Below are 27,454 nucleotides of genomic sequence, written 5' to 3'. Positions count from 1 at the left end.
GTTCACCGTCGTGTCTCCGGGAGATAATTCGGTTACCATAGAAGCTCCACTCTGGAGGCAGCGTTCGTGACATTGCCCTGCCGCTGCACCACCCTTAGAGATGCATATTCTTACATAGTTACACGTATACAAGCATGTGAATATATACGTCCGTTCAGAATGCTGGACACAGACTTACCAGAAAAAGCCGTAGTGCTGAAGCGATGAAGAGAAACAAACACAGAACAGAACCCAAGGACACTCAGATGACGGTGATGATGAAGAGACCCGCCTTTCCCACAGGATGAATTGAAGGTTCCTTCTCATCGACTATGAACAAAAGAGATGAGCGAGTCTGCCTGACATCCGGTGAAGTGAAGAGAGGATGCCGCCCCCCTCTTCATGTGTCTTTGACTTAAGTAAATTAAAGATTTCACCCCAACTAATCTCTTTGTGGCGACTACTTCTCTCTTATCCATCACAGATCGGTACACGGAAGCATCTGTATATACGAATAGAGAAACTGAGAACAACAGACAGCACGGGGCGGCTCTCAGGACTGATGACAATGAAGCTGATTATGAAAGATGGTTCTCCTTTTCATTACGAAGCAGTGGCGCATTCAGGAAATCTGTGCTCCTCCCTCCGGTGAAAATCGCGCAAGTACATGTGAGCATATGAATATATGTAGAATCCTGGAAGTACACAAGTAAACTCGATGTAAGCACCAGGTTATATAATGCATGCCGGTTCAGCTTGGCTCTGTCTGTATGTTTCAAGGTCCCCTCTAACAACCCCACAGGAGCTGCTTGTTCAGTGCTTACTTGTTGTTCATCACATATACCTAAAGACTTCCTCCCTTCTGTCGATGCTTTCATAGTCTCTTCTTGTGGAACTAGCACCAATACAATCTTACTTCTCAAGGTGGGACAGCGGTAAACAGTATGTATGAGAGCCTGCCTTACGAGCCAAGATAAGCTGCTCATCTCTCTAGAAATGATCGACTACGAACTAAAGAAGATGGCAGTCATAAATATCCCTGACTGGTACAACAGCTTCAGAAGAGTTCGATCTTTGTCTGTGCCCAGGCAATTTCGTCCGGTTTAAACCACAGACACACAAAAAAAACGAAAGAAGGACGTTTCAGAGAAAGTAGTTCTCTTTGGCAGAACCAGATAATACTACACGTACATCTTACCTTCTTTCTCGCACGCCCGTGCCTTCTCATACTCAGGAGAGAAAGGAGATATCATCGTCACCATAACATCAGGCGGAACCGTGTTCACGGGAACGACGAACACGGGAACCGTAGAAAAGGTCTACACGTCAGAAGAGAGAATGAAACACACATATATAAATGTACGCATGTGCTTATATATACGATGATGACGCGACACGCCTACGACGGACGACTCCTTCGTCCCCGAGGGATCGCTGTGATCCGAGATAGTGGGCTGAGACGTAGAGAGAATGCATGTAGAACAATATACTCATTTGTATCGTATAGACATCTGCATAAGGACCAGAGTATCTCCAACCATCGAGGCGCGACCCCAATCTATCTACCTCAGATCAACCACTACCTCCACAGCCTCGTGCGGTAGTCTGTAAGGCTGGATGTGTCCCTACTGTTTGAGTACGCGTCACTGCATATTTCGAAAACCATGAACGTTCTGCTATCTCCCGATCTAGAAACAAAGCCAGGACACCGTAACACACACATATACATATATAGATTCGCACACTATTTCACGAACCATGATCTATTCGTATACGTAAAACATGGTGGTTCGATATATGGGCATCTATACCCTTCCTCCTCTCTCACACACAAATACTATCTCTCTTCACACACATTCTAAACACGAAGAAACTGCGTAGCTTTCGGGTGGCTGACGAGATTTGAAGCCAGCAGCGTTTGAGAAGCCCTCGGTCCTATGTAAATATATGAAACTAGCCACTTTACCTTGATTGCTTTACTTCTCTGTTCTTCCAGTTGATCAATACAAAGGAAGAGAAGAAAAGGGAGGTATTCTGGAGAAGGGAGAGAATGCTAGAGATTTCGTAAACCTTACTTTGACGACCTCTACCTTAACCTCATCGACCTCATTATCTTCTCCTTCTTCGCCTACTTTCTCCCTTTTCCACGTCACGGAAACCTTAAGCGAACCCATAGACACAATAGGGACAGAGCCGTATGCAAGCGACCATCACGCACATCGAAGTACTACACATATACCGGAAGCCTCGCTACTGTCCGCAATAGAAGAATTCTCTCCACATGCGAATGCGTGTACATATATATATATATATATCTATATATATATCTGTGAAAATCTGTATGTCAAGATGAGGGTAGTCTTCATGTATGAATCGCCTGCCATGAGCAAGACTGATGTAATTTGGCACGTGTGAATAGAGAATAGCATCACTCGCTTCCCTGTGATGAGAAAGGAAGGATGACCGCAAGGCCGTCCAGAACTACATAAAGAAAGCTGGGCGTACAGCCGAAGGAAGTCTTCTTGGTTGTATCTGTCTGGCGATCTTGACAACGCACGATAATGCTTTCATTGAGGTTGTCCTTTTGTGAGTACTGGCTTTCACTTGTAAAGACATTTCACCCCCATAAACAACCATACACTACCCCTGCATCTCCATCTATGGAGGAAGGCAAACGTTACACATCCATATATCGAGAAGAAGGACGGAGCTGTCTTAAGAACACATCATGTGCACCCTGTAAAGTAAACTCTATAGAAGAGTCTGCATACATAAGACAAGCAGCACATACGCATAGACAGACGTGTACAGGGGATGCTGTTGAAGGTGTCACACATCCAGCGTATCCCTCTTGAGTCCTGTGCTTGTGGTAAGGGATTCATTCGAAGAACATGTGGTCTTCGACAGCTTCCACGAGTATGTGGGTAACTAGCAGAGTCCAATTTCTCTTTCTACAGATGTATATACAAGAAGAAACCGTAACCTGTCCCTTGAGCTAGACTCCATTTGTTTCCCTGGCCGTATTTACACAGATTTACGATACGTCCTGTATTTGTATGCTCTGCAGCTCTTTACACGAAGCAGCTCCTCCCACAGATCTTTCTTTGTATTTTTTTCCATACCTGAGCAGTTGCTACGTCATCGAAGGAGACTGGCAGAGTCAGTTGTCCCTGAGAACGAAAGAAGAGAAGAAAGAAAGAAAAAAGATGCAGTGCGGAAGCCGAAAGACTTGCTCGAGGAAGTCTACGCTTACGGCATACAGCTGAGCCTGAGGGAGGTGAAAGAAAAAGCAAGAGAAGGACAGTTTAAAGAGGAAGACTGACAGATAGCAGGCTGCTGTCTTACAGACACTCGTCCTCGGAGGAGTTATCTGCAGGAGAAAGAACTCAAGAGACTATCAGAACAGAAGAAAATGAATACATGGTTCTGCCCTCCCGTCGTAAAAAAGTGGAATGTCGCCAACCACTTGACTGTATATACACCGGGCGGAGATGGTTTTTCCCTCCCCCAAGAATTAAGGTAGACAAGCGATCCCTCAAGCTCAGTTGTAAAGATGTATGTATGAGTGTATGCATGAATGTGCATGTGTGTGTCGAATGGACAACAGACTGAGATCCCAGTGGAGAGGAATGTGAAGAAGACCACAAATTCTTGGAGAGCTTTCTGTCGGACGTAAATCAACTTCCTCTCCGTATATAAATCTCTTCTCTTCCGTTCCCCTGACCTTGCTCTCCTAGTACACTGTGGTAGACGTTCCCCTCAGGTTGGAAGACTGAGACTTACCACCATCCCTTAACACAACGTACCTGAAGATGTTCTGGGACTCTACTAAGTTGTGTTTCTCTTGAGTCCTCCGTGAAAAAGCAAAGGCGCTATATCAAACAACAGACGAGTAGATTGTCAGAGCAGAAAGCAAAGGCGCTACAAGCGAAAACAAACGGGTAGTATGCGAGATGCATGCAAAACTACAGTAAGATGGACGCACATACAAGAAACACGCTTGAGGGAAACAGTTTGAAAGGAAAAGCTGAAGAGCTATTTGCCAAGCTACCGTGGAACCTCCCTATCCTTCTAGGAAGTGAACAGAACGTTTTTATTTTCAGATAGGCCGACGGTACGTGTACGGAGGCAGCGGTGCGGAGCAGAGAAAGAAGATGCGAAGAGTACAAGACCTGTTAAAGGAAGCGAGAAGGTTCTCTGGAAGAAGACGCTTGGGAGAAAAAGCCAAGCATGAGACGCACAAGGAGAGAAGACAAAAGAAAAACACAAGATCGACGTAAGACTAGAGAGTTTCTCACGTCTATGGAGAAATGACACCCCCCCGAGGAAGACTTAGCACAGTCAATACGTGTCTATGACAGCTCAAAGCGTATACATCTTTATAGACAGGTAGATAGATGAACGGATATCGGTAAACATACAGACAGTATGTGTCGGCCCCGATCTTTTCTTTTTATACACGTACCAGCTCTTTGTCAAGGAGGGGCAGGAAGACAACAAAAGAGCGGTCCTGAATCATCAAGACGACGCCTGGATGGGAGAAAAACCAAAAGACAAAGGAGTATATAGAAAAGCAGAACGGACAAACCTTGTTGAAAACAGAGAAACTAGCTTGCCTCTCCTCACCACACATGGGAAGTCAGGTTGCATGCATACAGCTCTTACTCACTCCGTACATGAGTGTCTACATGGACAGATCATATACATATATGTAGAGCTGGAGCAAGTCTTTCCACTGTGTTGTCAAGCATGTTACGGAGCATACAAAGCGTCTAGCTTGAAGAAGGAGAGAGATATTTGCATGACGGCGGAGCGTACATGCTCACAATCACTGGGCTGCATACACACAGGCGGTGCCGATTTCTTCTGAAGGCGAGTACACACAATATGCCATCAAGAAAAAAAATGAAACCAACAAAAGCTGCCCTCAGTTATGTCCAGTATTCCTACACATAGTTGTTATCGCATACGTGAAATGTATAGACAGCCATCGATGCAACCGTCGGATAGTCCCACAGAGACGGTACTTGGTTCGGAGACCGACGAGGCTGACTCCGTGAAAGGAATACACGATACCCTACACGACACGAAACAGGTATATACGTCTATATAATCGCAGCCCACGTATCCTGTGCTTAGAAGAAAAGATTCCGAAGACGAGGTGTTACCGCCCTCTCTTCGTTCTCTTAAAGCACGTATAGTGACAGACGCTACAAGCCAGGCAGCGTTCCACTACCTGTCCTTGTCTATATGTCGAGAGACAGACACACCAGATCCTGGCAAGAGACATCCACAAATGCACCCGTGAAGAGAAGTGTCGCCGCAGGCCTTTACAAACAGTAGATGAACTGATGCACTTTTTTCTTTCCCTCTCTCGAGATATATATGTGCATATGTGTGCATAGATGTATGTGTCTACACATGTATACAGGCGCAGACATAAGGACCTGGTTTCCCGCTCCTGGTGGGCCCCTCGACTGTTTTCGGTGTCGTGGCTGAACGCCCTTTAAGAAACGAACACGAGAAAGAAGAACGTCGGAACTGATGAGTAAGGGATCACATACCAACTGTTGCATGCGGCTTTGTCGTGATTGTAATTGTCCGAAGAAGAAGAGCGAAGAAGTACTGAACGAGAAAGAAGAGAAGTGCCGAAGAAGAAAACAAGAAGAGAATTAAAAAACAAAACTCATAAACACCCATCTACTCTCCTCCTTTGAGACTGTGATCATGATACGGTCGTTCTATGCGCTTCACAGGTACGTGCCAAGATATACATATATATTCATACGTAAATTTATCTATCTATCTATCTGTATAGACGAATCTCCGTATGAAGATATCTACACAAGCTTGCATGGTATTATCTGTGTAAGCAGTCGAGGTACGAGGTACCAGCGACCCTCCAGAAAGGCCGTTTTTCGTCAAAGTATCTCAAGAGGCTTCTGACCTTCTCTACTCGTCTTCAAGTCCCCCTTATCATCTCTCACTATCGCTTCAATACACATTGTTCGTAATTTCTTTCCTGATCTTCATACACGAGTAAGGATATACATTCTAGATGTATGACTGGGGAGAAGGAATGGAGAGAACTATGAAGAACCTGGAATACAGTCGCATACGTTTTGAAAGAAAGCGGGACTGCGCACCTTCCCGTGGAGATGGGGCACCTACCCATTCCTGCTGAGAAGACTCCATGATGATCATGCACGAGGTCTCGTGTCTGTCCGTATCTCTCTCTTTCTAGTAGGAGGGTCACGTGTGTACATGCATGTGTCTAGAGTAGGGAGAATATCAAACTACATACATCTATATGTACGGATATCCTCATATACGAATTGAGATGTTGTCACTCTTCATGTATGGAATCATCCATGAAGTAAAAATACAACAAGGAAGCTACGGCCTTCACAATCACACTCTCCTCAGTAAGGCCAATCAAGCTTCTGTCAACCGCCGTAGTCGAATTCTCTAATGGATGATAAGAGTAGGATTGGAATACAAACGAGCACTGCTACATCTACACTAGGCTGAAGACAAGGGTGTTTGTCTTGTAGTCGTGGCTTCTGCCCGGCACTCCTGAAGCTGACTAGCCGATCCATGCAGTCGACTGTTCGCCTCGGCAGACTGTCTTTCTATCTCTCTCTCTCTGTATAAATACATTCACTGAGTAGACAAGCGCCCGCAGACAGCTGTCCGTGGCCTTACTGCGCGACACTGTTCTTGTGCTTCCTTCGACGTCAGCCGCTTTCCATTGCATGAGGAGCACATCGTTTCCAATTCATCCTGTAGATACAAGACAGCCATCGAACATACACTCCCACCAGGGGGGTCACGCTTCTTGTGCACTTGAGTGACGCCACGGAAGGATGAAACCCAGTTGATGGATAGCTACATTGCAGATACGTGGCTAGACTGAAGATAGATAGATTGGAAATAGATAGATAAGGATAGATATACAGAAAAAAGATAGATAGGAAGAGTAAAGGTAGAAACATGGAATGAAGATAGACAAATCGATAGATAGATAGACAATGGGTGTACACAATGGAGAGATTTCTGCGTACGCTTAGGGGTATGCTGACCCACACGTGTCCTGAGGTACAAGCACGTGCATATGTATGTGCACATAGGCAAGCCAGTACAAGACACACAGCAATTCGTAGCGCCGAGAGTTACGCCCACTGGAAACAGCACAAGTATTCTTCACGAAGACACAAACATGGATAGATAGAAACGTTTCCACTCAATCCGGCAGATGTTTTTGCCTGCAAAAACGCTGGAAGGACACCGAGAGAGCCTGGGCAGTAGGGCCAGATGAATTCAACTAAGAGAACTGACTCACACGGCATTGCCGAGCCTTGAATCCTGTATACATACTTATGAGAGGGATACATAGACGGATGTAGAGTGCCTCCCGATCTCCAAGAAATGAAGTACTTCTCGTCTTTCGACAGATAACATGATGTGCTAGCCGACTCGTTTTCTTAGAGGGGAAGTAGACTCATGCCTGTCAATGCCTATTGGAACTCGCATAGGTCACGGCATCCCGATATACACCGGAGTACACTTTGGTCACACAGAGTCCTACATACGCCTCTGTATAGATGTAGCATGTATAGAGAGTAGACTCCGTTTCGAAGATTTCTCATCAGAATCAAAAAACTGACTGGAGTGTCACGAGAACTCACAGCAGTCCCGCAGACTTGCATGACGTGCTCTCTAAGAGCCTTGACCTCCTCTGACATCTCCTCTGCTTCCCCATCCTTTTCGTTCTCTTCTTCTTCTTCTTCCTCCTCGTTCGTCTCTTCTTCGAAACACCCCTGAGTATCATCTTCTTCTTGTGTGGAAAAAGCGGATAGATCAGCTCGCTTTCTTCTTGGCTGTCTCGTGTCTTTATCTTTCTTTCCTTCCCTCGACTGTTTCTCATCCATTTTGTATCTGTTCCCAGTAGGTACTGCATCTGACTTTACCGTCTGGCACGACTGTCCTTCATCGTGACGCTCTGTCGACTGTTTCAGTCCTTCCCACTCGACTAGGCATGTGAGAAGGCGATGGACTAGAACATCGGCGTATCTTCTGCATGCGGTATATATTACATGATTGCCACAAGCATGATGTCGTAGTCAGAGTCTTTGTATGTGGAATGCCGCAAGCTAGCCAGCTATAGTATAACAGTATAACACGGTAGATACTTTGCATCATTGTACAGGTCACCTTCAGTTTTGAGTATCAGAGAGGGCTGCTTGGATAGAGATGGATCCAGTGGGGATTGTTAGAGATGAGAGAATAAGATCGATTTGCAAGTAAATATCAACCTCGAAGAGTCGGCAGTTGTGTTTCTTTCTCTCCCGTTCTCGGTGTCTCCTCGACACACGCAAGAACGGCAATGCGTTTTAAAGTTGAGGTATACAGCTACGACACGTTTGAAGCTCGGTGTATCTATGTATCCGGAGAACGGATGCTTGGAGAGCTTCATATCCGTATACATGAAGACAGGTGTTGAGAAATCCACTCCATCTTTATTTGGTTGTATACCTCTCTTAACCACCAGAAAGACACAAGTAAGATGTCTGACCAGACAAACGCCCTAAAGTCTCCGCTGACTATATATATAAGGAAATGTTTCTACCTCTGAGATAAGAATGCAAAGTTGTTTTCAAACATATGCAACTAAGGACAGCCATACATCGACGAAGAGGATGCACCGCTCAACTGCGTCACCCCCTCCTCATCCGGCGCCAAGGAAGGAAAAAACACAGACAATGCGTGCATATTCACTTCGTTTGTGTCTATGTATTGAATGTTCTTATAAGATTCCTACCTGATAGGAGAGGTAAAATGTGTGTATTCGGAGAAGTTCAAGGCATAATGTGCTTTCGTTGTCTCTTTGCTAACATAGTACAAGGCGAGTTTCAAAGATTTCCTTAGAAGAACTTCTATCGCTACGACCACTGCTGATCCATGACTCCGTCGAAGCTTCTGTAAGCTTGCCCAAGCTTTCGAAGAGGTCGAGAAATCAACGTCAATCTTTCTCTGCCTGAAACACAACACAGAGAACTTCTCAAAGACGAAGGTTCCAGAATTGATACCCATATAGAGTGTCATGACTAGAGTAAAGAAGACAGAAGAGAAGAAAGAGAGAAATCAAAAATCCAACAGAGATGGAGAATGCGTGCAGTTGCGTGTCATTCTTGTTGTAAGCTATCTGGATACCTGACTGAGAGAAAGCCAGATATATCCGTTGAAGACGAGAGCCTTCGGGGAGCATATAGAGAGCTCAGCTAGTTTTGAAGAAACTCGTGAAGGTTTCCTCCCGTTGAAACTACACGGAAGAAGAAGTAGATGACCAAGTACAGAACACCAAGACAGAGTGAAGATTGAAAATCTTCCCTACAGCTAAGTGAGCTAGAGCGCGGCTTCTCTTGCTGGAGATCGATTATTCTTGTGACTTTGTTCATGAAGATTAGTCGCGTGATGACCTTCTCAGGGTTCAGAGTTTATCTGTAGATAGGTAGACACGAATCTCATTTATCTATATTTCTGTAGATACATAGACATGAATCTCATCCATCTGCATTTCTATAGATAGATGGCAGATCTCTCCCCCAGTCGTCTCTGTCTCCTCCTTTGTCTCCAAGAGCAACGGTCTATGACGAGCCACGCCTCTCTCAGTCAACAGAGAAATCATCATCTACGCTCGGTCTCCATCTCTCCGTCGTGCCCTAGGGGCGCTCTCTCTCTATATAGTCGACCATAGTACTGTAGAACAAGACTGGATCTGTTTGCTTTCTTTCCTTTCAGACCGTTTTTTCTTGTGTATGGACTCACCGCAGAAAGTTCGCCAGACTTCTGAGTGGCTTTGGTAAAGGAGCAGGATGATAGCGGAGAACTGCAAGATCTACAAGAATCAATGGGGAGAGAAGAGAGGAAGAAGGGAGAGGAGAGAAGAAGACGAATCAAATAGAAAGCAAAGGAAGGATATCCTTTTACACGAAGTATCAGACTTCCTTGTCCAAGCACATGCGAGAAAACACGACTTGAGAGAAAACAAACAAATGCAGAAGAAAGAGGTGCCTCTCTTGAACACGTGAAACAAGAGAAAAGAAACGTCAGTGAACTGACACTTGTTCGTCAGAAAGGAAAGAGGAAATACAGCGTGAGGAAGAAGCAAGACTTGACTTTCTCTCCTTCCCTAGATCTTTCAAGAATATCAACGCGACCGGTCGAAAGAAGAAAAGTGAAGAAGCAGGAGCCACGGGCTGATGTAGTCTTCGAAGGAAAATCCATGCGACCCGCAATACCAAAAGGAGAGACAAAGAGGGAGACGCAACGAAGGGAGAGAAGAGGAAGAAGAGAATGAAAGTGAGAAAGCGAAAAAGAAGAATGAGACAAAGAGAAAGGAGAGGTGAAGAGAAGAGAGAGGAAAGAGACGAACAAAAAGAAGAAAAGAAAAACAAAGAGACAGAACGAAAAGAAGCTCCTAATCGTTCTCCTTACCATGGATGGGACTATCAAGAAGCTTCTGCGCTACTAGGCGATTTGCGAGAAGCATGAGTTCCTCAATCAGGCAGTGCGAACGAGAATGCTGAAGTGAAAAGACCATCAGGAAGAAACCAACAGAGAGAGACTTCTTAACACGGACTCCCTGGTCACGAAAACCCTCCACCCTAATGAAAAGAGAGAAAAAGAAACAAAGTTTGACACAACATGAAGTGTGAAAGAGAAACGAAGTAACGAATCGAAAGGATTGGCTCTGCATGTCTACAGAAGAAAAGTAAGACGCGCCTACCTCAGCAAGTAAGGGGAACCACTCCAAGTTTCAATCCTATACGCCAGCATAGACGTAGTTAGCATCAGAAAGAGCACCTCCATGAGTTTCTCTAGAACTCTGTAAACAAAGCTGTGAACTCCATGTATACAGGTTTCTCCACAGGAACTCTTAGGCAGCAGAATGCTCCAGAGCCATCTGCCTGTCTGGAGGAACTAGAGTGTCCCACGTCGAGTCAGTCAAACTAATACAAAGTGTACTTACATCCGTGTACACAATGATGAATATATGCATGCAGGTTTTTACATGATAGAATAGCACTCTATCTCATACGCACTTGCGTACTGGTCTAGGTGGACGATCACCTGACAGCGAACATCCTAAGTGAAGAACGAAATAGAAGCACGAGGCAAAGACAGCAAGTCACGCGTCTTTTATCCGTATTTCGCAACTGCATTGGTGTGTACTGTACATACACTGCGCACATGCAGATGAGATATGCAGGTAGATGAATAGATCTTCCATACCTCCTCCAAATGCCATCCCATAGGGCGCTGACGTTCATCAAGATCATAGAGAAGAGCTGTCTTATGCATGATGATTGAACCGTCCTACGAAGACAGGCAACAAAACGGAAGCTAGGAAACTGCTCTACACTTGACGACAGAATAAAGGCAAGGAATGAAAATATCTGTGATAGAAAGAAAACCCTTGGCAGATCCTCATAGATAGATATATGTATACTTTCTCAGTACATACGCTGAGATTCTTCCCGCATCCAGCTGCCATACTTCACTTTTCCCCAATACCGTACCTATCCCCCCTATACCTTTCCCGGTCATCTTATCATTGTGAGGAAAGAAAGAAAGCATGTCCGCCGCGTATCTATGTACACAGATACTCGAATGCATGTATATATGTATACATATATATGCTCAAAACCACGTACGTATGTAGGCACAACAATATAGCTAAGCAACATGGACGAATCGCGGGGCGTGCCCTGTTTCTTTTCCCCAACCCTCCTCTTGGTAGTTAGCACCTTCGGAGAGGCTCTTATTACTACAAAGCAATGGAATGTCACCACCTAAGGGAACTGGCCTCCTTTTGACGGCCGCGTTTGAGTTTTAGCTCACTATTTCTCGCTGAAAGAATTGTAAAAAGACAACGTTCATATACTAGACTGCGCTGGGACGTTTGCGTATACACTGAACGGACCGCCAAATAGAGGCATATATACACAAGGATGACGATATGTAGAGAACGAAGAGATACTTTATTCTTACATCGAATCAATAGAGGCATATATACACAAGGATGACGATATGTAGAGAACGAAGAGATACTTTATTCTTACATCGAATCTCTTCTTTCTGATTCGGCAAGTTAAGTCATCAAGTAACTTTAAGTCTTTAACAAGAAGTTCCCATGAAACTTCACACGAATTCCTTCCTTTTCCGTCTTGTGTTCTTCCTCCGCGCCCTCCGCTCACAATACTACGGCCATCCACCTCTGCTGTGCATAAACCTCCCCCACCTCCCGGCGTCATCGTCATTTCAGTTCCTCCTTCAGAACAACAACGACAGCATCTCTCACATCTCCCACAGCATTCTCGTCTCCAGTATATTCTCTCTCTCTCCTCCTTTTGTCCGTCCTTGCATGCGGTGTAGTCTTCTCTTGCTCCAGCTCTCTTTTTCTCTTGACTATCGAATAGTAATGACCGATTCTGAGAGTCGCTATTTTCTCCCTTGTCTTTCCTGTCGTCCTCTTGATGTTCATTTGTCTCCGTAGAAAAATAGACGAAGCATCCACATTGTCCCAGTGTAATCCGCTTCTTCTTCTCTCTCAGTGTCTCTTCCGCTGAATGAGCGTCTTTTTTATTCTCTTGGAGAGAACATTCGTTCTCTCTGTCCTCCGTTGAGTTTGACCGAAGTTTTGTCGAAGATGACGATGAAGAAAGAGAAGTGGAAACATGCGGACGATCCTCAGTAGGGATATTTCCGCCATCAATGAGGATTTGTACCTAATGAACAAAGAGAAACAAGAAGCCCGAGAGAAGATCCATACAGGCTTTATAACCAAGCGAGAAGTCATGCATGTGCATAATATACAAACGTGTATGTCGGGTAGAATCAGCGGTGTTATGCGAGGAGTTACAGCTGTATAACTTCCCTCTATAGAAGCAGCGAGTACCTCTCTCTGAGAAGAAAAATGGATATGTTGGCTGAAAAAGAGAACTGAACTATTCCGATGTAATGGTGAAGTACAAATAAGAGAAGAACAACCGGCAGAGAGTTTCAGTCTCTTCGAAGGAAGAATAACTAGGCATTTCGAATGAAAGAGAGAAAAAGCTCCGCTCTTCTCTTCCTTGAGGGAAAAAGAAAAGGCGAGCTTTTCACCTGGTCGTAATTGAAGCGACAACAGCTCTCGATGGCCTGAGTGTATATACACCGCACATAGCAAAAAAGGGGACATGTATGCATCCGCCTGAACCTTCTTTCGAAAATCTCAAAAGGAGTGATGCTGAACGGCATACGGAAGGTCAGGCGAGAGAGATCAGGAGAAAACAGTTGATTGAAGTATCCCAACACAGGTACGCTTGTGTGGTGTTCCTCCAGTCTATCTACACCCATCCAGCAATATCTCACGTTGGCCAAACCGCTTTAGGAATCGCTCAACAAGACACGCTTGACTGTATACAAGTTCATTCACGTGGATATACTTGTTCTACACATACACACACGTACATACGTACACTACGCCTTCGTCACATACTCTGCTGTATGCGTGCCCATCCCGGCGTTGCCACTCAAAACCAGACGAATGCTTGGCCTCCCAATACGCTCCATGTATACCGACCCCGACTCTAACCATGTATCGGCGAAAACAGAAACCACTCATTAACATATGTATACATAAGTATGGGAACATGTATGTATGTAGGTATGTATGTATGTATAACTATGTATAGTATTCACCCAGCATATATGTTTGGAATTTTTACATTAATATGAATGTAGATATTCTATCCAACATGTAAGGTATCGAATACAAGTTGAGATGCAGGAAAGAAGAAGAGAGTATCTATCTGTTTAGATACACACCCTCTTCTTTTATCTAAACACCTGAGTTATTTGTTCAAGGACTGTAGTCTAGTTCCCTTGAACATCAACTGTCAAGAGAGAACAGAAAGAAGAGGACGTACAGATTTGTAGCATCGAGGCCTCCAGGTGTGAACGAGAGTTCCATCTTCTTTGACTCGAAAGGTGACAGAGAAAGTTAACTTAGGCGAGCCTGGATGAAGGCTATGCATGAAAAGGGGGACCAGATGATGAAACGTACATAGCCATTCAAAAGAAAGAAGAAACGAAAAAGATAGCAAGCCGTCACACAAAGAACCGCAGCATGAAAAATATGAACGGGAGAGAGTTGTCGGCTCATCGTTCAGAAGTTAAATCGTGACGACGAGAGAGAAGTGTCTATACATATCTGCATTCATCAGCCCTTGTCTCTCCGGTACATACAGAGCCTGATAAGCTTTCCTTGCGAAGTTTAGTTCTTCTCTTGTCTCTAGCTAACATCTTGGCTATCCTTCTTCGTCGGACGAGACATGTTTCTTGACTTCCTCGTAGGCTCTCTATTCATATCATTACCAGACAGTCTCTGCCATCTTTTGCGTTCGTGTGTCGTTGTGGCGTTTCCTTTTCCTTCGTAAGAAGAAGTTGCTCTAGATCCGACACTTGGCTACGCTATGAGGGGTATCCATACACAGACAATAAAAACATACACGTATATGTCAGACGCGCATGCAAGTGTACGTGAAGAGAAAAGTAGTGAATGTAATGCTATAGCCAACCCACCCGCTTCTCTATAGAACTGTGATAAGGTTGTGCAGTCGCCGTTGTATATAGAAAAGCATGGTATAACATGAATATCCTTTGACTTCAAGTTTCAAATCCGACAATAGAGATAAGAGGACCGCGCGACTGAGTTGATCTGTAGGATGAAGGAGAGCGAAACGGAGACATGAGGAAGATTCTCTTCTGAAGAAGATGTGTGCATGAAGACCGCCCAGAAAGAATATTTCAAGTGACTCCGAGGAAGATCTTATCTCAGCAGAAACACGTGCGTACGGGGAGGATGCGTAATACACCTGGTACATGCATCCATCACCGAATGTACAAAGAGAAGAATATATGGGTATATGCAGGTAGTGTCTAAGCATTGAAACCTATACACGCGTATATATCATTCTCACAGGTACGGCTCTGTGTGACAAGAAAAGTCGTGGTATGAGTGATTACCTGCATAGAGAATCGCAGAGGGCCCGAGGAAGCATCGGAAAAACGACATGGGGAAGATACCTACAATACAAAAGACATAGAAGGCGTAGGCTCGAGAATGGCATGACCTTTCTCTAGACTTCGTAACTACAGCCAGGGTGTTTCCAGTACTGGAATGAAATAAAGAGAAAGACAGAGAGAAAGACAAACAACTCACGGTTAAGATTCGAGTGAATGGACTATGTACATCTCCTCCCTTCACTTGCTGTTGTACTTGTCTGCCTTTTATTCCTGTCCGGCGCGGTGCGGCTGCAGTGATTCCCTCACTCTTTGTAAAGGCTAAAATCATTGAGGTGGGAAGCACCCGGAGTACGCAGGAGAGCACGTAGCACAGCAAAGTTACGTTGATAGGACTCGGTGAGACAGAGCGATAGATACGGAAAGAGAGGGAGTTAGACGTTCTCAGCTGTCCAGAGGTTTATCTACATCTCAATCGCTACTTTTAGAGCTACTGTCACTCGGTTATGAAGAGGAGTTGAAAACTTACACAGTTGTGCATCTTCGCCTTGCTTCATCATCCGTAAGAGAAGATCGACGAAGCATATGACTGACGTCAGCTATATGTACTCCTATCTCATACTCTGGGATCTTTCCTGTCCATACACTCGGATCTAACCGGTGTATATGTATAGCATCATCCAAGTCCCGCGCAGTTGTAGGGTCAATCGTGAATATTCTCCTGCTTCCTAGAAAACAAAAGAAACAGAAAAAGGAGAGCTGAAGAGAGGAAGACAACGTGATATAATCTTTCCTTGTCACGGCTAAGAAGAATGTTCGCATCTTCCGTCATCTCTTGAAAAGCAAAAGAAAAACGAGAGAAGAACATGAATCACTGTAGGGGTGCCACGGCACGGTTTCACTCTCTCGTTCTGAAAGGTACATCTTGAAGACTCCTATTTAAACAACGAAAGAAGGAAGAGAGAAAAAGACAGACTTGACGAAAAACTCGACTCACAAAGGATAGGTAAGAGGGGCTGAAACATGTAGCGAGAGACTCCTCTCTAGTGTTTGAGATAGAGGCCTCGCTGTTGTTCTTTCCCACCCCCGCGGCGCCTCTATCTCCTTGTGTGAGCGTTTCTCTACTACTACAAAGAGATGGGCAACGAGTAGAAACACAAGCCTCTCTCTATAGATATACGGGTCTGTCTCGCGCTCGATCTGTGAGTACCCGAATGTTCTTGCGTCAACACTGTCACTTTGAGAAACCCTAGTTTTCTATTCAACAAAAGGCGAAGAAGAGAAGAAAGGGAAGAAGAAAATGAACAAGATATTGGCCTGCCGTTTACAAAGAAACAGGATAGACAATACAGAGATAGAAAAAGAGGAGGGGAGAGAGCAAAAGAGAGAGAGAGAGAAGGAAGTTCGTTTCCCCACTTTGGGCTGTGAGATCTCTTCCTTGCTACGAGATCATGACGGAGATTGCCTGGTGTCGACAATCTCTCAAGTAGCTGGACTGACTACGCCAAAGTACAAAATCCCTGTCTCTCCTTCCTCCTTGAAGATAGACGGGAAGTATCATGAAAGTATACAGGAAAGAAAATGAAGAGACGCGGAGGTAATCCTGGAAATATTTTCTTGAAAACAGTTCCTTCAGTCTATACAGTTGAGTGTCTCCTTCTCTACCTCGTAGATCGACGCGCCTCGAGATCTCCTCCTCTAACAATACGAAAGAGCATAAAGAAGGAAAAGAGAAAGGACAAGAAAGGAACACATCGCATACATTACGTCTTGGGCAGCATATTTTAGTTGAGAGAGAAAGAACTACTGATCTCTAACAAAACAAAGGTGAGAGAGGAGGAGAAAAGTAGGAGGACGGAAGTTGGAGACATGATAGATAAGAAGGCGAAAGAAAGAGGGGAGTTCATATAGGCTTACAAAAAAGGAAGGAAAAGGAGAAATCAAACACATTCTATATGGGCAGATGACATATGTAGTCTCTCTCTTCGTATTCTTATCTCTATTCACCCTTTCTTCCTCGCTTGCTGTAAAGAAGGCAAGACACAGTTCGCTCTTCAGGGAGCGAAGAAAATATAGCAACAGAACATCCCTCAAAATGAATTAGATTTGAATTTTCTGCGAGGATTGTTAACGTTTTTCCAAATAACAATATCTCTAGAACTTCTCTAGAGCGTGGTCTCCTGATTTTTCTCTACTACTTCCTTTCTTGTCTTATAAATATACACCACTGACGTAAGTATATCTATATGAATAGGCTGAGAGATTTCATCATCGGCATAGAGAGGAGAAGAGAGAGGTGGAGAGACTGAGGAGAGAGAGGAAGAGCATGCATCTGATCTGAGACATCTCCGTTTCTTCCTTTCTCTAGGTTCTTCTGTCCGGCCTCTCTGTTCTTCAGAGGACAGAAGAAGATTCCACGTAGAATCACAAGAGAAGTTCCATGTCAGTTCAGAAAGACTCTAGAAAAGTGAAGTGAGGAACACGAAACGAAGATGACATGAGTGCATTGAATAGACAGAGCATTCTTTTTGTCTTCGTCCCGTCTTCTCCTCTAGTTTCCTATTGGGAACGGCAAACTCTCTAAAAAAGCCTGGGTTTTTTTCTCAGGTCATCATCACACAGCGCCTCACCCAGGTGTACATACACCGCAGACAGATGCTGAGGAGGCTGTAAGAATGGAGAAAGACGCCTTCTCAGCCCCTTTCCTCTCACATACATCCATACCTAGACTCTCTTCGACTCGGGCTACAACTTCATCTGTCTCGCGTAGAACGTCCGGTCCATGAGGTAAAGCATTGACATAGAGGTCATTCGCGCTTACGACCGCCTTCACGCAAAAGAAACAAAGAAACTGAAAAGAAAATCGTCTTCTCCCTCTCGAGAGGGAGAGTAGAGGAGAGGACAGTGGAGACGGCAGAAACAAAAGAAGACAGCGGAGTGGAGAGGAGAGAAGGAAAGAACGATCTGTCAGTGACAGAAAAGGAAATACTCCTAAGCAATAGCCGGTGTAATCTATTGAAGAAACAGAACTCCTACACAGTCAAACACAATAAGCTACTCCGGAAGTCTATGCATATATACATACATACACAGACGCATACATACTTACACATTCATACATAAAGAAATCGACGTCCTGCACAATGGCCACCTCTTGTTTTCTAGAGTGTAGGTGCACAAGGAGAGTTGGTTTTCTGTGCTTCACCCAAGACTTGCCGTTCTTCCCCTTCTCTGCCTGCTATGTGGTCGTACAGAAAAAAAAAGAAAGAAAGTCTTTGCTTGCCTTCTCGATTGCAGACACGGCGGTTGAAGGGCCAATACACGCCAATATACTGCCTGAAATTAATGACCAGACAAGGAGGTTGAGGACGAACTGACGAACGAACTTGAAGCTGGAGATTCTTTCTCTCGTTTCTCTTCTGTTTGCTTCCAGACCCTGTCTCGCTACTTCTTACTGTCTCTCTCCCTCTCTCTACGTAGATATATATACCTATGTATGGCACAGCCTACAGGTTGATTCCCGGTATGTGTAGGCCAAGGGAATACTCAGAGAAGTCTTCATGTGTAAAGAATGCACGTGTGCGGGTCACTTTGGTGACTGAACTTCTCGACGTCATCGAGTGACTCGCGGGTACAGCTCAAAGAGGATGTATTCTCCCCTCGAAGTTACTTGAGAGTTTTGCCCGCACGTGCACACATACAGATTGCATGTAGTATGGGCATACTCTCTCTTTGGTTGTGACCTGGCTTGTTTTACACCACAGGCGGGATACGAAGACACAAGAATTCCTAGGCTGTGTGTTCATACATTACATGAATACATGCGTTCAAGAAGACAGCAACGCAAGGGCTATACGATCCAGCTACAGACAATGCTTCCCTATCTTTACTCTCGTGCATCAGTGTAAAAGCAGAGAACACCGACGTTACGAATTATATCTCTCTAGCATGTTCACACTCTTTCTATACGAACACGTCTCTGTGCATAAGGATTCTCAAACATCTGGACGTGTTGGTATATACATATAGCTATCTATATAAATATAGTTCACCAGAAGATGCATCACATTTGCCGCGAGAATAGCCGCTCTTGTCGAAGTGTGTAGAAATACATACAAGGGGTAGAGGTAGGTACAGATCTAGACACAGTAGGAGAGAGAAGATTCGCCCTTACCTCGGGGAAGGACATTATAACAATCCCAGACATCAGCATTAACAAGATATAATCTCTGCTTATCGAGAACACCTGGTAGGCGCTCCCACTTCTGAGCTTCAGCTAGAGGAATGAGGATCCAATTGATTCTTTTATCTGCAGGAAACCACCAATGCATAAGTGTCTACAAAGGGCTAGCCACGGAGGGGGCTTGACGTTTTCTCTATACAGATAATACATGTATGAATGGGATGGGTTGCGTAGATATGTGTATGTGTATTCTTCGCACGGAGCGAGAGGGTGAATGTCCGCGTGTCTAGATGCTTCACCGGCCTCCTTGAGTAGTAGATGAATGAGAAACATTTCTACGTCTCTGTAGTGTTACTACATGCGTATGGCGTAGAGCAGAGCTATCTATACACAGTAGACACATTTCACGGCTCAGAGTGCCCTTTTAGCCTTGTCTACGTGTATTCTTGTGTATTTGTACCGTCCCATCTACTACACAGATAGATACTAACGTACTGATATACAGTCGCAAGCAATCCGCAACAACCGAAATGAATCTGCTGGCCTCCTTATACACTGCTATCGCCTGCTGCGTGGTACACGTCATTGAAGGTCTCTACCTACTACTACATAGCATCCTGAATTATACCGACGCCGTTCCTTTCTCTAAAAACCCTCTACAAACATGATGATAACTCTCAGTCGCTTTCTCTATAATGCATCTCTTTCTCTTTTATACTACCGTCTTTTCTCGGTGTCAATCTCTACTCTTTCTTCTTTTCCCCTCTCGTCCTCATCATCATCTCTTCTTCCCTTTCTTCCTTTCACATGTTCTTACCAATAGGTACAGCTCTCAAAATGGAATCTCTGGGGCCTATGGTGGTATCATCTTCCGGTAGAATTCCAGCGTTCTACAACAAACACAACACGCAGCACCCCGGAAAGCATGCAAAAGGAAGAAAAAACGGACATCAAAGACAAGCAAAGTGGGAGACAGAAAAGGCGTGCATGCACGCATGCATGCAGTGTATCTTCAGAAGAAGAAAGTTCACAAGGACAGAGAGATGAATGCTCGGCCCCCCGTCGTGAAAGAATGCGTTTGTTTTTATATAGTGCTTAGACGCAAAAAGGAAGCATACGAAACATAGTCTTAAGACGAAATACTCTACTGTGAGTATGCCTGTACAGACTTGACAAATGTACTTAGACATATACAGATACAGGTGCAGATATATAGATACAGATATATATGCACGATGAGGTTAATGAATATAGTGGTTGCTAGCACTTGACCTCTGTCCTTGACCTTTTCCTGTCATTTTCTCACTCTTTTAGCCCGGATATACGACGGAGATAACATCAGTCTAGCTTGAAGAAGGAAACGAACGAGACTTACAAGGTGATTGCCTCTTAAGGTACATATGAACTGTCTGTTACGCAAAAGTTTCCTTTCTCGCCAAGATGGAAGGGAAACAGGAGAAGGACTTTTCGACTTTTCCTCCTCTTCTTCTACGCCTGCTTCTTCTTCTATTGGGGCTGTAGCAGTACTTGACGTTGAATGATCTGTTAGTCTTTGTCTACTCCCTTTCTCTTCTTCCCCATCCCCCTGGCTATCTTGAGGTTCCTGAATCGTTCTTGTCTTGTCTACATTCTCTTCTCTCTTCTTTTCCGTCCCACCTTCTTCCTCTCTTCCCTCTCCATCTTCCTTGGATTTGTCGTTCGCCTTCTCCTCTTCTTTCATTTGTTTCCCGTTGGTCGTCTTCTTGTCACTTTCATCTTCTCTACAGTAAAACGCGTGTAGAGCGTCTTTTTCCTCCCACGAGAGAGGCTCTAAATATACGTAGACGACTTTGGCTGTCCGCAGTAAACGACCTGAAAGAAGGCAGACACAGGGGGAGAGAGAGAAAAAGGTGTTGGAGAAGATCAAGAAAAAAGGGAGGGCAAGAAAAGCAGAGCATAAATACAGGCGAAAGATAGAGAGATAGCGGAAGAACAAGATGACCACGAGAAACAGAAGAGAGCGAGACGACGAAGGAGGGGAATAGATATAAGTAAAAGAGAGAGAAGAGAAAAGTAAAGAGAAAGAGATATCACCGAAACAATGTCTTAAGAATGGCTCCGGAGTTCTACAGCAGCACGGTGTGCTTCTCATGTATACGGGAAGTCACGAATACGGACCAAGACATACAGCTGTATGTCTTGGTCCGTATTCGTAAACATACACTGGAAAAATCTCTGTACATCTGCTGTTTCTCCGTTTATTCATAGCCATACTCGAGACAATACCGAGCGCAAATCTCAGGAAAGGAAAGCAGACGAGTATAGACAGACATGCTAAACCTACATACACAGCTAGACACATGTATCCTGGTCAACAACCCCAGTGTAGAATGTAAACAAGTATAATGCGAAAAGAAAGATACACCTAAAGACTCTACAGGCACATTCTTATAGGCATGCGCATACGGACAGGCATGGAAGGAGAGGTAGACGTAGATGGATGTTAAACACCGTGGGAACTGTGCGCATGTATCCATACACACAAAGAGGAGACAAAGGTGTCATCTGGCAAATACACGCACACACACGCCTACACATATGTGAAGACATATACATATGTATATCGTCACTTCTCGCTTTTCTTCTTCTCTCCTCTTCAGCCTTCGTGGACCTCTTCGTTCTTCTTACCGTCTTTAACAAGCTCAAGGCTTTCCTCTGCTGTCCGGCTTGTCTGCCCGCCTTCTTCCTAAGAGGATACCCAGACAGCGGGACATGACTAACTCAAACTTCTTTCTTCATCCAACTGATGAAGATCCTCGCGGCATTTGACGTCTTCTCCTGAAGTGTATGAGTGAAACCCCTCCCACTGATTTGCACTCAAAACATCCATCTTATCAAGCATACATGGGCCGCCTTTATAGATATCTATGTGTCCCGCATGCATCCTGTTACCCGCCTACTATTGCTGACATTCCTGGTAATGAAACTCCTTTTAGTTCGCCTTCGCTTGTCCTCAGAGGAGATTCACTCACTAGGGCCTGTATCATGTCCATACCTGGCCAGATGTCGAAGAAGAAGAAGGCGCAGCTGTCTCAGCCAACAGAAAAGCATCCCTGTCCTCCGTTGTTTTCCATTCCTGGTGAGGATACACCTGCGATAGGTGAGGGGGTAAGAGGACAGAAAGAATGACCAAGAGAAACTCATAGTGAAAGGAAGCAGAGAGGAGAGGACGCCTGGTGAATTAGCAGACGGACTGAATGCATATGTTTCCTGGAGTTTTACTGCGATGAGAGAGAAAAGAAAGGAACTCAGCAACCATAGGAGATCGGAAGATTCCTCTTGCCCTTCTTGTCATTCCCCTTCTCTTCTTATTCTGCACTCTCTCTCCGGCCCGGTCCCCCTCCTGTCAAAATGCTACCCCGCAACTACATGGCTACTCCGTCCATGCCTTCTCTCCTTAGGTCTACACCGCCGATGCCTTCTCTCCTTCCTTTTCGTTCAAGATGTTCAGCGGCTAGCCCACGTAACCGCTCCTCGAGTTCCACCAGCGACTCCCCCCCCCTTCCTCGCTCTCCCACGGAAGATGTAGAAGAAAGAAGCAAACCGGCAAAAAAGAAGAAGGAGTGATCATCACAGACACCGCTTGGGGGCTGGGACCACCTACGTACTTGCGCGAAGTCTTTTCCGTTTGAAGGGAGAAGTTTCTCTCTAGATAGACCACGAGTTTAGATTTGAGCAGTAGCAGCAGATGTACAGAGAGAAAGAGATCAAAAGGAGGTGAGCAGAAGGCAGATGAAGTGTAAGAAAGGATGAGAGGAAAGGCCTTTTATTCGCTTACCTGAAGAACGACCCGATCGTCATGAATGGCTCGGTTTCGATCCTTCCTACCTGAAGAGAATTCCAATAGAGGAAAAATGAAGAAAATAAGATTCGTCTTCTCATATAGGCTTAGGTCAGTGAGGAAGAATCTAGCGCTGCGATTAGGAGAGCATCTCAGCACAGCCGATACTACTTCCATATTTTCCTTTGCTCTTACAGAGAGACAAATGAGTAAGCATAAGCCACTACATACGTAACGTAAGCCAGAGATAATTCTATAGGGTTATGTGCATGGTGCATGCATATATATCTGGCACGGACAAAGGTAATTCTAGGCCTATACACAGACTTACGTATATATATCTAAACAGACCGGACTATCATGTACCAAACACTCCAACTGCGCGTACACACCATCCACACGTATAATCACGAAGACGTACCAGCCGTTTATATGTGAATAAATCTCGAATCTCCCACAGATACCTATTCCGACACACACGCGAGAAGGATTCTACGCGCCGTCTCCTGTATATAGCACCCAGTATCACCCCAGGTTGAATGCATTGCTGTTAATTAGCCTGTGCGTCAAGTGTACATACACCCCAGCAAGAAACACGCAAATGTCTTGAGAGGGACGAAGATGAGATGAATCGATACCCGGAATGAAAAAATCTGTCCACGTAGGATTCGCGATGTCTGGCACAAAAGCCGAATCTGTCTGGCCCTTCGAAATTCGTAGAACCCCCTGAAAGAAAGAAAGAAACGTTTAGCTCCCTAGATTTTGCTCACAGTCACGCCGGCCTACTATGCTCTTCAAAGAAAGAAGAACAAGACGGGAAAAGACTCGTAGGAAAAAACATACACGGCGAGAACATACACCGCAAGTCTCTACGTCCGAGAGCCTCCCCCCCTGCCTTCACTTGGGTGCCAGATTGACAGTCACCATTAAAGCATCTCACGCTCAAATATATGACCTTTCTTCTAGCCTTAGGTTACGCGTATAACAAGACGAAGCCGTTCTCCTTTGAGCGTTAGACTGATGTTTCTTTTTAAACGCCTTATAAGACGGAACACACCATCATATTTTGTTTCAGTCTCTCTGAAGAAGATGCTGAAATCAAGTAAGAAACTGGGCGACTGGCGGCGGGTTCACATTAAAAAGCAAAAGAAAAGGAACTGAAGAGGACTGCAGGAACCATCGTTCTTTCAGGAAAAAAAGGAGGCCTCTGATGGAGTATGCACAGAAAGTACTATCATTCGTTCACAAGCACCACACAGTAAGCGACCATGCAAAGACATAGAACGGAGATAAACAGAGCTGGAGCTGACGCATGAACACAAACGGAGATAGATAGATGGATAGATAGATTTCGGCAGATACATACATACACAAGACGTGGAAAGATCGGGGACACCCTGTGTTCTGAGAATATCGGCCCCTTTCCTTCGACAAATCAGGACATACCTCTATGAGTGACCCTTTCCGCAATCCATCTTCAACATCTCTGAGTGTTAGGTACTCTTCATATTGTCTTCGTTTCTTCTCTCCACCACACTCCTCATTTCTTCGATGGTTTTGTTCTCTTCTTTCTCCCCATCCTCCTCCTCCTGTGCTCCTTTGCATGTTCTCCCCTATTTCTCCTCGCTCTTGGCGTCTCGCCTCTCCTCTCTCTTGTCCTTTCATCTCTCCTCTCTCTTGTCCTCCTCTCTCCTGTCCTCTCATCTCGCCTCTCTCTTGTCCTCTCTCCTGTCCTCTCATCTCTCCTCTCTCTTGTCCTCTCATCCCTCCTCTCTCTTGTCCTCTCGTCTCTCCTCTCCCTTGACCTCCCATCTCTCCTCTCCCGTGTCCTCTCGTCGCTCCTCTCCCCTGTCCTCTCATCTCTCTTCTCTCCTGTCCTCTCATCTCTCTTCTCCCCTGTCCTCTCATCTCTCTTCTCCCCTGTCCTCTCATCTCTCCTCTCTCCTGTCCTCTCGACTCTACTCTCCTGTTCTCTCGGCCACCGTTTCTTCTTTCATTCAATCGTGATGCTGTGACGTGTACTGCGTCGCTCTGCATCGGCGACGAAGACGGAAGGCTATGGGTTTCAGTGTTCCTACTTACCGATCGAGGATTATTCTCTGTGTCCATTCTACGGTCCATCTTCTGTTCTCCCTTTGAACTTAGAGCAACAATCAGTTCTTTTCTTTTGCTCCAGATTTCTCCTCTCAGTTCTCTTCTCAAATTCAACAAACGACCGTCCCCTTCGTCAACTGGGGTGTTTCCTCCCTTCTCTGCAAGTCCGTTTGCTCGATCTTCTCTTTCTTATCAAGAAAGCTGCACTATCGTTTTCTCTTATCAACCTCCGTGAAAGAAGGAGGTTCCTCCTCTCTTTAGACATACAGCATGTATAGGAAGGAAGTGTTGAGAATCTGTTCAGCTACGTCGGGGCTTTGTTGGATATCAGAAAAAACGCGTTGAGGAAGTTTTTGAGCGAAATAAAAAACTTCTATATGTGTTTATTGCATAGGCTACAAGGCTTCGTTACAAATACAACGCTAGCCCTTTCCATCGTGTGTTTGGCTTTGCAAGGAATTTCTCGTCTACATATACAGATGCTTAAACACACGTATAGAGACATCTCTATATCTATTGTGTACGAGGAATCCAGTTCATAGTCAAGAGAGAAAGCCCGTCTGATTTATATGAGGACGTCGAGAGAGTTAGATCCCGTGTATGAAACTCATACTCTCAAAGCAGATATGCATATGTATATATGCGTAGATGTACACAGAGCTCCTTACAGTGAGCAACACTTGGGCTTCACTGTTAAGAGGAGTGAGAGAAGACCTCGGGAACAAGAATCACACAAACCTGCCGCGAGTCTTGAGCAGGTGGAATTGAAAAACGGAAGACATTGAGGAAGACTACCTCTCTCAGGGCCTTTCCAACGAAGTAGGGAAGAAGAAAGCTTACGCACTAACTCAGTGCAAGGGGGGTGCAGCTAAAGATAAAAGCGAAGGATGAAGACTTCTTGGTTACAGAGCGGACATAGAAAAACACCAACCGAAAAAAAGAGGAGGGCAGGAGGGGGCTTAAGGAGGAGGGACGAGGTAGATCGGACATGAGACTGAGAAAGCTTCGGCAGATTGCCGAGAGAGAGAAGAAGACGCTTTGGACGAGGCAGTCGGAGAAGATGACGAAGACTGAAGGGGAAGAGTGTGCGGGAAGTTACTACGCAAAGTTGCCTTTGGAAGAACAAGAGAGGGTGTGCTCAGTACAAAAAACGGAACGGAGGGAAAGACGTATTCATGGTACACTGCAGAGAAGGTTTTCAGGAAAGAGAAGAAAAGCAATGAGTCTTGAATGATCTGAAGAGAGACAGCAAGTGTTGAATAGCCAAGACATTTGAGCGCATTGTCGCATTCCTTCTTGCGTCCTTTCTTCTGGGACAGAAGGGATTTCACTGTAGATGGAGAAATCGATTGACTACACATTGGCTCAACACAGGCGATGGCTAAACTGTGAACCAGCACACACAACAGCGCGTATCACTGTACGAAACTTTCGGGACGGCTAAGCCAGATCAAAAGTATAGTTTTCTGACGGCCACATTACGACCAGATGCAGAAACAGTGCAAGACGTACGACGTCCCTGACGCCGTTGTTTGTCGTGGAGTAGATTTTCAAGGAAGTCCGGGCTGTCGGCTTCTGCGATGGAGCGCGCACGACATGGGGATTTGAGTGTCGAGAGGTACAGTTCTGCACACAGGGAGGAACAAAGGGAAGAATCAAAGGCAGAACAGAAAAGGAGGGTTCCCAGACAGCACAGAGAGGCTTTTTCGCGTGAAATAGATTCTGCTACGTATCCGGAGACACCGGTCTTGACAAGACGGCCAAAAGGCGAAGGGAGGAAGGAAGGACTGACGACAACGAAGTAGAGGCGAACAAGAGGGTCAACAGCTGCATGCGGCTCTGACCAGAAATCCGTTTCGTTCTTTCTCTTCACCTCTTCGAAACACATTTCCCTGTCCAGTAGAGAACTGAATAAGGACTTTCTCCGCAAAGAAAAAGAGGCGCACGACAGCTAGACTTGAAGTTGTTAGTCAGGTGCGGAAAACCGTAGCTTTGGCTCGCTGCATGTACGCCTTGACCACGAGAGATGGTGAGGTCAGTTAGTATGCATGTATTGCGCAGACTTTTACTGTCACTTGGACCTTTTTAACTCACTCATCCGAGAACGCCTCTCTTACTCATCACAACAGAAAGAGCAGGCACGTACGCGGATAGGTGAATATTCGTGTCGAAGGCTACTCGTGCATTGCATGCCACAGGATTCAAGACCGTGTGGTCTGGCTGGTACATCTGAGCACCGGATGTATGCGCATGCTCAGGTGTCCGCGTCCAAATTGTATGCTTATATATTCAGTCCATGCGTGCAGACA

General features: G+C 45.1%; 1 protein-coding gene across 1 annotated transcript; it reads right to left on the bottom strand.

Annotated features, from left to right (window-relative positions):
- Positions 1-149: 149 nt before the first annotated feature.
- CSUI_002466 (rnb family domain-containing protein) lies at positions 150-27,349 on the bottom strand. The gene is made up of 29 exons (XM_068062666.1): positions 24,498-27,349; positions 23,690-23,777; positions 23,049-23,098; positions 22,266-22,361; positions 21,899-21,956; positions 20,607-21,082; positions 20,049-20,121; positions 19,223-19,357; positions 18,332-18,384; positions 17,773-17,875; positions 16,714-16,746; positions 15,578-15,776; positions 15,052-15,111; positions 13,953-14,052; positions 13,147-13,182; positions 12,105-12,770; positions 11,275-11,358; positions 10,477-10,564; positions 9,808-9,877; positions 8,801-9,016; positions 7,668-8,055; positions 6,685-6,762; positions 5,544-5,604; positions 4,445-4,509; positions 3,786-3,851; positions 3,102-3,149; positions 2,055-2,138; positions 1,178-1,298; positions 150-195 (listed from the first exon to the last, which is right to left on the bottom strand). Exons 1-29 carry the CDS (start codon positions 25,170-25,172, stop codon positions 155-157), a joined length of 4,311 nt encoding a protein of 1,436 aa, XP_067925358.1. The 5' UTR covers positions 25,173-27,349; the 3' UTR covers positions 150-154.
- Between the last annotated feature and the right edge of the window lie 105 nt (positions 27,350-27,454).

Source organism: Cystoisospora suis (genome assembly GCF_002600585.1).
Source record: "Cystoisospora suis strain Wien I chromosome Unknown contig_1041, whole genome shotgun sequence".
NCBI classification, from domain to species: Eukaryota; Apicomplexa; class Conoidasida; order Eucoccidiorida; family Sarcocystidae; genus Cystoisospora; species Cystoisospora suis.
This window is presented reverse-complemented; position numbering and strand designations above follow the sequence as displayed.